Raw genomic sequence first — 11,801 nt, 5'->3', positions numbered from 1 at the left:
GGTTGTTTTATGTTCAGGAAGATGATACCCAGTTTTGGGCTCGCTGTAAAATTGTTTTGGACAGGTTTTGACTGTTCTCGACTGACAAAATCAGAGACTCGTACGACTGTATTTCTAGAACAGTACGACAGTATAACAGGTTCAGGATGACAACAATTATGTTTCGTATGAGTTGCTGCCTATTATCATACGACAAATGGGTAGGTCCCAGATGACAAATGATTATGTTCAGTTCTGTCTCGTACGACACAGGATATGGCTCACGACGATAGACTACTGGGTCTCGTACGACAGAGGATTGGGCTCAGGATGACAATATAGTATACTCGTACGACACAGGATTTAGTGCAGGATGACAATTCAGCAGACTCGTACGACTATTCATAGATCAGAGACTAAAAATTATAGGTTTTTCAATGACTGGATAAGGCAACTGAACATGACCAATTATGAGGTGGACTGATTTCTGACCAGGATAGACTAGTTTGTGACACAAACAGAGTTTTGATCACTGAGTTTGTTAGTTTGTGTTCTCCAGTTTTAGTATTTCAGTTTCAGTTTGGGGGATGAAAACACAGAAAACACGTAGTATGAATAGTAACTCCAATCACAACATGCAAACCCTATGGAAGTTGGCTTAGAGAAGAAAACCTTTACTTGTTGATTTAGGTACACACTCAATAGCTAATCAGAATATGGCCGCTGAGTCTCACGCAATGGATTCTCAACGTCGTATTAGCCGACTCCAAATGCTAATGGGGTCATGATATGGCAAGTGTCTTGGGAGAGTTACTATCTCTCTTGCACAAAGATTATCAACCTTTCGGAGGTGAATCGAGTAGCTTCTAATCTTATAGTTCTTAGTCAGGAATTTTGTTTGAAATTACCCCTTGAAGTCATGCAAGCATGATTGAGGCCTATAGCCCGACAAGGTACCGAAACAAGCTATAGTCACGTAAACGTGATTGAGACCGTGAGGCCCTACAAAATGCTCGATATGAGAGATCTCAAAGAGAAAACTCAAATAATCCCATCCTCTGAGACTTTAATCACTAGAGACCTATTTATTATAGTGAGTTGGAATGCTCAGGTCCAGCTGTACTCACTTGGGTCGTTCTCACAGGGTGATTACTTTTTCCCACTCTGACAGGCCCGCTAAAGGTATGTAAATCTCAAAACATAGAAAAAGCTTCGAGGGTCTAGATTTCTGATTGTCTATAAAAGACAATAGCATACTCTCCTACCTCTCTGATTTTTCTGAAAAACATGAAAGACAAATTTGTTCATTAACCAGATACCAAGTTAGGTGCCTAAAAAAAATGAATTTACAGAATACACGACGTTTGGTCAATTCTCTTAGGCAACCTGCAAAAACAATGCATTGATAGTCATGTTGTTTTTATTCTTTGATAGGTGTATGTTTGATTGATAAATTCTTTGACAAGCATCCTAAAAGAAACTTGTTAGGCTGTGAAAATATCAGGCAGACAGAAGACAATTCAGGGTTAGCGTCAGTATCATCAAAATTTAATTCAAGAAAAACTTGAAAAGTAATTTGTTTTTCAACAAATTCTAATCTAACTCCTCCAACCTGCAAGAAGAAAAAGTTAGTGAAATATCAAATCTCTTGGTGAGCTTACACAAGCCTAATTTCAAATCGTGGTTACAAATTTTTCACTCCTAATGCTGAAATGCCCTGAAATTTCGACTAAGTCTGAAATTTGGAAGATCCTCCAAAAACTAGATTTTGCATTATAACCCCTAGAGGTCCGAAACCCCTCTCAAACATCCCGACAATATATATGAAATATAACTTAAAGTATAAGAAAGAGAGAAGAGAAGAGGAAATTGAATTAAAATTGAGATAAAATCAAGAAAAACTGATTTATTCTTTATTTCATTCAATTTTGGGATTTAATTGTTTTAATTGCTTTCTTTGAGATTATTTATCAATTTTTAATTTGTTTTTTTCAAGATTGTTTCCAATTGATTTCTTTTCTCAAATTTTTAATTCTTTTTTGTCAATTAATTCCTTTTTCTGATTTATTTCCATTTTTGAAGAATTTGTGCTCAATTGATTTAATTAATTAAAATTAATACCTCAAGATGATTTAATGGCAAATTGATTTATTTAATTAAATATGCAAAAGATATTTAATTAAAATAAATAAGATAATTGTTTAAAATGTTTTACTTGGAATGATTTAATTAATTAAATATAAATATTTAATTAATATTGGTTGATTAATTTGCCATGTGACATTTGATGATTTTAGAATTGATTGTCTGCTCAAGATTTATTTAATTGCCTTTGGTTAGGACCTTGGTGACGTTGTCGAGATTAGGGGCCCATGGTTTAGATGATCATTTTTGGGGAATTACAACCATGGCTACACTTGCTTCTCTACTTCAGACATAGGAAAATCAACAACGTTATGAATTCCCGGTGGAAGAGTTGTTTTACCCTGCTCGTAATTGTCCTGATTTCCAAACTATCTGTCACCTTGTGGGGCATGATTCCTCCCGTTATGGCCAAACTTACACATACCTGAAAGATAACACCCTACCTCCTAACTTATCGAAAAATCAAAAGAGAAACTTTATTCACCAATCCTCCCATTTTACTCTCGTCGCGGATACCCTATTTAAATGAGGTCTAGACAGTACTCTTTTAAGATGTCTCGAACAAGAAGAATTTGAGAAGGCCTTACATGAAGTCCATAACGACATTTGTGGCACTCATTCAAGTGGTCTTACCCTTTCGAAAAAACTCATACGCTTGGGCTATTATTAGCCGACCATGGAATGAGATTCTTTTCAAATAGCTAGAACATGCAAACAATGTCAGATCCATGAGAATTTGATTCATGCACCAACACAAGAACTTCATGTTTTGGCAACATCTTGGCCTTTTTGTCAATGGGGTCTTGATCTAGTGGGAAAGATAAATCATTATTCATCTAATAGTCACAAATTCATCCTTGTAGCTACAGAATATTTCACAAAATGGATTGAGGTAGTACCTCTCATAAATATCACAGGAAAACAAATTGTTGCATTTATCTTGAACTACATCATTTGTCACTATGAAATACCAATGACCATTATCACTGATAATGGACGACTGTTCAAGAATCAGGATGTACAAGAGTTATGTGATAAATTCAAGATCCAACACAATTTTTTCACACCCTACTATCCACAAGGGAATGGGCAAGCAGAAGCATAAAACAAAACTATTCTAAAAATCCTCAAAAGGACAGTCAATGATGCTGGAAAAGTTTGGCATATTCAATTGAACCCTTCTCTATGGGCCTACCGTACTAGTATCCGCACACCAACATGTGCCACATCTTTCTCTCTTGTTTATGGATCAAAAGCAATACTGCTAATAGAAGGAGAGATACCTTCTCTACGAGTATCATTAAAAGGTCTCATCCCAGATGAAGAACAACACGTATCTAGATTACAGGAGTTAGAATTGATCCATGAACGAAGACAAAATGCCTTTGATCATTTAAAGGTATATCAGCAAAGAATGTGCCGGAGTTATAATCACAGGGTCAAACCACAAATCTTTCAAGTACGGGAACTAGTACTAAAAGAAAATCCATGCAACCAGGCAGATCGAGAAAAGAAAGGAAAGTTTGAACCAAACTGGTTAGGTCCATTTGTGATCACCACAGTATTCGGATGAGGAGCATATCAACTATCAACACAGGATGAAGATTGGTTCGAAGAACCCATTAATAACATGCATATGAAGAAGTTTTATGTCTAAAAAAGCCAAAAATCCAAAAACAATGAAAAAACAAAAAATCCAAAAACAGTGAAAAAGCAAAAAATCCAAAAACAGTGAAAAAGCAAGAAAATTAAAAAACAGTGAAAAAGCAGAAAAAAAAGAAAAAAGAAAATCAAATATGAGAAAAAGTGCAATAAAAACAAATGGTGAAAACTTGGCAAACATGCGCTATCTGTCAGCTAGCTCTTCCATCTATTAGTTCATGCATCTTTCCGCTTGCATTCTTTTCCATCAGCGTTGTTCATATGCATTGTAAAGCCTTTGTACATATGCAGGCATCCTGAGTGGCTTCTCGCCATGGTTTGGATCATTGGGTATGTCATAATGAATTTGTTTCTAGGCTTGGGGTAAAATCCTGCACTTAGCTGGGGGCAAAATTCTTGATCATTTTGAGCTTAATCAAACAGGTAGAACAAATGGTTAGACAACTCTTATCAAGCAAAAACCGAGACACATCCAACATTGAACACAAAATCAAATTATCAACCATCAAACTATCACAAAGTCAGTCTAAACGCATGGATGATATCTTTTGGATAATGATTTTAACATGATTGCTCAACTTTTCTATATTGATTTTCGCTATCATGATTTTTGAGTGACTCCAGGATGTCTTTGACTAGAGGAACAAGGAAGAAACATGATATTTTTCTTGTCTGCTGTCTGAAAATTAATCATTAATATGTGCAAATTTGTCTCAGGACATGATCATTGGAGTATCATTGAAGATATTTCTGATTTGCGTATTGAAATGATTAATACTGCCTGTTTTATGCAAGCAACACTCAGGTCATCTCGATTCAATTATACCTCCATGCTTGTGCTAACTTGCTGTATCAAAATCCAGGAAAGCAGTGCTCAGGTCATCATGGTTAATTATACCATCGATGTTTGCACTCACTTCCCACATTTTAAAAAGCTCAATGATGACAAAAACACAATAATCCAGTGACTGGTCCGATTGTAGCTTTGCATTTCATTTTCATTTGCATTTAGCTTGCATTTCTTTATTGCATGGGATCTCGCATGCTCCTTTTATCCAAGGTTAAATCTATCACAGGAATCATCAAGGTATCATCACAAGTGTATACACAATCAGACTGGTGACTCATATCTCTCCAGATATTATCAACCCAGCGAAATTCTTATGCTACCCTAAATGTTTCTACAACATGATATCAACAAACTGTCAGCTCTTTATCCAATCAATCTTATCAATTCTACCATTCAATCACATCTAAATCGATTCTCTCATGTCTTATACAAGATGTATCTTTCCTGAAACTAGACCTTCCGATCATGTCTTATACAAAATATATCATTCCTAAAACTAAATGCTTTGATCATCTTTGTCTTATACAGGAGGTGTCATTCCTGAAACCAAACTAAATCTCAATTTTATCGATCTAATCAATCAAGCTTTTTCAATAATCAAGAACCACATCACCATGATCGTAGAACTCGCATTTTCATCAACCACAGTTGCAGACATCGAATCATAATTTATCGAGAAATCAATTTCACAAAGATCCAAAAATTCCAAATATCAATTATCTCAATTGATCTCCCGAGGGGGCATCATCGTATCACAATTTATCAATCAAGAGCTAGGGCATCCTTTCGAACCAATGTCATCATCAAAATGAGATTATTCTTTGAATCAACGCGTCATCACACCTCACTTCAAAGAGGGGCAAAATGTATACATGTAAAAATGGTCTGAAGATAATTAATTAAATTAGCAATTATTTAATTAATCCCCTTTCCCAATTTAATTGAATTCACTAAGCAATTTGATTAAATTCCCCCTTTCATCTACTTATTGATAAATCTAAGGATTTATTTAATAGGTTCATTTCATAATCCCTTTTGATTAATGCTTTCCCCCCATCTTCAATTAATTCTTCTAATCTTCTAATTAATTAAAACAAATCAATTTATGAGTTGTTGAGAATTAATTAGTATTATTTAAATTTTAAATTCAAATTTACCCACATGCCTCCTAACTTCTAACCACCTAACCTAACCCCTTCCATCTAACCCTAGGTTTAGTTAACCTACTCTTCCCTTGAGACATTATTGGGCCACATGTCCCCTTTCCTTAGACACTTGCTCTCTCATGAGCAAAGCTTCTTGACACTTGTCACCATGGAGATGACAAATGTTCCCTTTCATCCAACCTTTCTAGAAGCTTCTCGACACTTGTCACCGTAGAGATGGCAAATGTTCCCTTTCATCCAACCTCTTTTCCAACCTCCTCCAATTTCACCATTGATGTCTTCAGACTTAATCTTGACCGTTGATTCCTGCCACCTCACCCCTGGCCTTGGAAATCCTATAAGTAGACCCCATTTTGGAGCAATAATCATCCCATCTCATTTGCATCTCAAGCATTGTTACTATAGGCATAATAGCTCTTAGTTTATCATTTGAGCATTGTTATCATAGCTTAATTGCATCATTTTAGCATATTTTTTAGCATAATCATTGAATCATGTAGCTTAATCATTATCATTGCTAGCTTAAATGCATCATTTATCATCTAAATCCTCCATCTCGATGTAGTCAAGTCACTGGAATTTGCCTAATCAGATCTGAGAGAAAAATATTCATACTCGCATTTACTAGGAGGTGATAGATCGCTTAGCTATGGTTTTATCTTTCATTGCTTTATTCATTAACCATGTTTGTAATGATCTATTGAGTGTTTTGTGTTGCAACTGCAGGTATACAGTTCACAAGCACGACAATTGCATGTTTTGGTCCTCATTCTAAAATAAGACAACAAGTTGGCAACAAAGTTACAGCAACAAATTCCTTAGCAGAGAGTAGAGGTGCGAGGTCATCATGGGCAAATGTGGTTGAAGACCCAATTTTGGGTCTTACATGTCAATATGAATAGCAATCAACGCATACCCATGATTCCTTGAGTTTGGTTTATTGGGACTGCAGAGGTTATCCGTGGAGACGTGGACCTAGGTTAGGGCCTATTGCGGAGGGGAGAGACATCATTTGTCTCACTGAGACTAATGAGCATGAAGGGTGTATGACCCCTTTATTTAATGGTTATTCGAAGATGGCGGTTTGGAACAAGGCAACAGGCAATGACAAAGGTCATGGAGGTATAATGGTTTCAGTGAAAGAAAGAGAAGGTCGTCTAATTCAACTAGAAAGAGAAGACACAAACAAACAATATTTATGGTTCAAATTTTTTGAAAATGGAAACCTCATTAGGATTGCAGCATGTTATTTTTCCCACAAGTCTAAAAAACATACAAAAACTATGGTTTGGACCACAAAGATCCCTTTGTTGCCTTGAAAAAAGATATTGCAATTTATGCTCAGCAAGGTGAGATCCTCCTTGTAGGAGATTTTAATGCTAGGATTGCAAGTGAGCAAGCTTGCATGCTTTGCAGTAAAGAAGATTGCAATTCTCTATGGCTCACGGAAGTCAAAGACCATCAGTGGACAAGAGTATCCGAAGGCAAAAGCTACGATCACTTTGGGGAAGAATTACTCACTATTTGTGGTGCTTTTGATTTAATCATCTGCAACGGTGTAATTAGATGGGCAAAATCTGGGAATTTCACCTGTAACACTTACAATGGGGCAAGTGTTGTGGATTATGCAATTTGTTCTCATAGCCTATGTGAGAAAATGAAGGTAATGATAGTCGGTAAACAACTCTAGAAGGATGGTTCATGAAATATTACCCAAAATGTTGATACAAAACTTCTTATAAAATTGAATTCAGAAATCAATTAATCAACAACATAGATTATGAAAATATGATAAATTTAATATTCTACAAATTAAAATATTTGAAAACGGAAAAAAAATAAAAATAAAAAACACAATGGGTGTCGTGTTGCTATTTTCAAAACGTTAACAAAAGCGGTGAAAACCACTCCTGTTTTAATTTCCCTCCTATTGCTCTGAGTTTAATTTTTATTAATACGCAAAGTTGTGATGCTCTCATTCATATCTCTGCAATTTCGCCTCATCTGATAAGAAAAAAAATAAAATTTGCAGAATGGCGAAGAAGGGTGAGCGCGGGCGAGCTGCATCACCGTCTCCTTCACCCTCACCCTCATCTTCATCTTTTTCATCGCCCTCGGCCTCCTCCTCATCTCCTTCAAGGTCAAGGTCCAGGTCTTTATCCTCCGACTCGGCTTCCGACAGGTCACGCGGTCGAAACCCTCCAAGGAAAAGAAGGTAAGTATCCTTATTACTTCAGGCCTAGGGTTACACTCGATTTAAGATGTATGCTATATTCTCTTTCATTGGGCAAATTTTTTGTCGGAGAATAATTTCACAGGTTGTTTATCCAGGAGCTTCACAGACTCTAGATTTTTTACGCCCTAATTCCCAATGCCTCTTACCTGTTATCAGTTGTTTTCAGGCGTGCACCCATTTAGGCCGGCCGCGGCTTGCACCAGCCCTCAACCAATTTCATGTCGTCTATGTGCTTGCTCAACATTTAAATCATTTTCATCCTGGACTTGTAAAGACTCGGACCGGGCTGATTTCAGCTTACTTGTTCTGTCAGCCTGCTTAAGCATCCTCTTGCCCTGGACTGCAAGGATTTGCACATTGGTGACACCAATTTTAGGTTATTTACTTCCTGGGCCTACTTTTAGATCTTTTACATCATGGATTGCAAAGAGTTGTACCTGACGTAAACTATGGTAAGTTCAGGATACTCGAGCTGTAAGCTTACTTGAGCTCGAGTACATGCTGGACTGCAAAGAATTGCACTTCACCTTAACCAATTGCACGCTATTTACGTGCGTGCTGACTTTAGCTCAGCCAGGACTTACACGCGGTCTCAACCAATTTCAGCTTGTTTATGGTCTTGGCTGAATTTTAAATTATCTATCCCCGGAGTACTAACACATGCACCTGGCCTAAATAGCGCCGATTTCAGGTTATTTACGATACAGTGTAGACGAGCTTGAGTAAGCTCTGTGCTTGACAGACTTGCATCCGGCCTAGATACTTTCAGTTGGTGTATGCATTTGGATGTTTTTAAATTATTTAAAATATTAATGACTATTTGAGTTCACTTATGCTTTCAACCTACTTAAGCTCCAGTATGCTCTGTACTGTGAGGGATTGCACCTGGCCTTAATCAATTTTAGTTCATTTATGAGCTCGGCCAGTAGGTTGCTTGTGTTTTTAATCTGTTGGCATATCCACCTTGTATGTTCATACCGACTTTAGAGCCTCTAGGCACTTATTCTGAGTGACATCACATCAGAAAGACATGAAAACTTTACTTTATTTAATTTCCTTTAAAGTATAAACGTGTTGTTATTTCAATTTATAGAAACACCTATTGCAAGGGCTTTTGTTCTTGTGAGGTTCAGGGATTTTTAGAAAAAAAAGTCTATGCTAGGTATTTGAGGAAACTTATTGGTTGAAGGAATGATTTAATTTAGACAGAAAAATAGAAATTTGCTAACAAAATAATTCCATTTAAGCTGTTAGTGGTGAACACTTTTTAGGTGCACTGTAGTTCCAGATGTCCATCTGTTCTACATGTTTGCTATCTTTTTCAATTTATAACACTTTTAGGGTTTAGTGTGGAAAGCGTTGCTGAGTTAGCATTCTGTTGAAGTAATGATGTCAACTGAATAGAAACAAGGTCATTGCATATTAAAAAAATATCGTTTAATTTAACGAATGTACCAACCCAATGCCAGATCTGACATTGCACATTCTAAGTTTTGGAGCTGGAAACAAAATGAAGAAGAATAGAGTGACAGGGAGGGGGCAATGCCTCCTTTATTTTTCATGAGTGTCTGGCTCACAAAGTCTATGAGATAACCAAACATAAATAAGCAGTCGCTCCCATAAAAAGTGGAGTGGGTATTTTTATGAGAAGAGACACTGGGCAGTCATTTGGTATAAGTTGCTGGCATGCTGATAGGCTTTTTAAAGGAATTTTCTTGCCCAACAAGGCTTTTTTGAGATTTTTTCTCCACAATTACGTACAATTAATTTTCAAATGTAGCATCCCGAAGAACAGCTTCAGAGAAGCAGATTTCATGTTCCAAGGGACTGTCTCATTACCCATGTCATGCCTTGTCTGAGATGAGAGCTTTATACCCCAGATTGCAGCACCATAGGGAGGGCCGACTGAGTTTAATTAGACCTGTTTAGTATCTAAATTAAATTTGCTTTAGGGCCGACTAAGTATTAGGGAATGCAGACACCTAAATTTGATTAATTTAATTAATTGAATTTAGTTATCCCGAATGCTTTTAAATTAAATAATTACACATTATTTAATTAGTTTTTGGATTAAGGCAAAAACAGGTTTTGAAGGGATCCCAAAACCTTTTACAAAATGATTCTAAGAGGAATAGAATCAGAGATTAACATCCAAAACAAAATGGGCTGCATGGAAAAACATTAGAAACAACAGCCAAAGGGACAGCAAAAGCCCAGCCGGGCACAAAAAGACAGCAAGGAAACCTAACCCAGACATAGACAAAACCAGCAACCAAAAAACAACACAGACCCAGTTACATAAGGCTTTTGAGGGTCTCAACGACCTCAGCCTCAAGGACATTCATTGTATCAGCAACAGTCTTCATAGCTTTGTAATCCACATTTTGAATAGCCGCCTTTTTCTCCATATTCCCACGGGTCTTTCTCCACCCTGAGCCGCCTCAGCATCATCCCCAATAATGACAACAACCCTATCTGGCTGCTCCAGACTATTCACCATAGTGTTCATAACAATCGCAAACTGTTTGACAATTTTGTGATTGCTTGCCATTATAGTTTTGAGGGTGTCCTGGATCTTGTTATAGCCTTCCTCAACACGGGTAATGCGATCCTCCAGCCTTTTCTTCAGCTGATCAACCCCTTCACCCGTCTTCTTGATGCAGTCCATAACCGATTTCTTCTCATCCTCTGTCCAATTCCCCTCATTGTTCTGATTACCTTGAGTAGAACCAATAGGGATCGCTTCCATTTTGCTTCCCAGGGCTCTTTGGTTGATCCTTATCTCCTTTAGTTCATGGAACAACCATTTGAACATGCTGAAAGTGTCAATAGCATGTTCACGAGCCATGCCCAACGCATTATCATAATCCTCCCTCTTATCGTTAAGCTCGACACTTTTGAGATGAAGGTCATCAATTCTAATTGTGCCCACATCACTAGTCTCCTTATTGGGTGAAGGAGAGGTCGTGACATTAGGACATTCAAGATCCTTACCATCTTCAGCCTTCTCACTAGAAGAGGGGGAGCCATTCTCAGCAGAAGTAGAGGAGGAGGACATAATAATGTTCTTTTGCCCTTTTATACCCTTCCTCACCTTAGGTTTTGAACTCCAGGGTATTTCAATTTTAGCTTTTTTTAGGGGAGGGGATTTCCCTTCAGACCCAGACCTAGAAGCTTTAGTGTCAGACTCACCCGCACTAGTCTCTTCATTCTCAGAAATAATGTGGATATAATCATCAGGGGGAAGAGCACGAAAATGGGCATCAATAAGGATCAGCAGGCCTTCGTGCAAGATAGGAAACTTGGAAGGGTTTCTTGCGGTGGTCACTAAAATTAACCAGGGAAAGACATCTTCAGACCATGGCGGAAATGATTCAATATAACAAAGTGATGACCATACACCGTAGTATAACGACCATCCAAAGTAAGGTAATTCATGATTACCTTAAGAAGCTTATGCCAGAAAGACTTAATGATCGCAATGTCATAGTAACTGGCCATCTTTTTGACAATTTTGGCTCGCTCTGCCTCCTTCTTGGGGAAATTCTGCACAACTTGCTTAGTATACACTCTGTCTCTGTAATACTTCATACCCTCCATAGATAACCCAATGACCTGTGCAATAAGGGCTTCATCAACCAGGACCCTCTGACCATGAAGAACAATCGTTCCATCCTTCCAGTTTTGAGCAAAATAGTTCGTGACATCTTGATTACGCTTTTGTAGCCTCTCAATGTAGGTAGTGAACCCCCCTTTCTCCAAA

General features: G+C 37.5%; 1 protein-coding gene across 2 annotated transcripts in view; it reads left to right on the top strand.

Moving 5' to 3' along the window:
• Positions 1–7,735: 7,735 nt before the first annotated feature.
• Positions 7,736–11,801, top strand: part of LOC131064190 (serine/arginine-rich splicing factor SR45) — a 53,370-nt gene continuing 49,304 nt past the window's right edge. For both annotated transcript variants that reach the window (XR_009111215.2, XM_057998233.2), the window contains exon 1: positions 7,736–8,017. Coding sequence is in view for 1 of the 2 variants with exons in the window: in XM_057998233.2 (XP_057854216.2) it covers positions 7,836–8,017 (182 nt within the window). In the remaining variant the exon portion in view is untranslated. The remainder of the gene's footprint in view (positions 8,018–11,801) is intronic.

The sequence above is a fragment of the Cryptomeria japonica genome, chromosome 6, assembly GCF_030272615.1.
Source record: "Cryptomeria japonica chromosome 6, Sugi_1.0, whole genome shotgun sequence".
NCBI lineage: Eukaryota > Viridiplantae > Streptophyta > Pinopsida > Cupressales > Cupressaceae > Cryptomeria > Cryptomeria japonica.
Note: the sequence above shows the minus strand (reverse complement) of the source record. Positions and strands in the feature narration are given on the sequence as shown.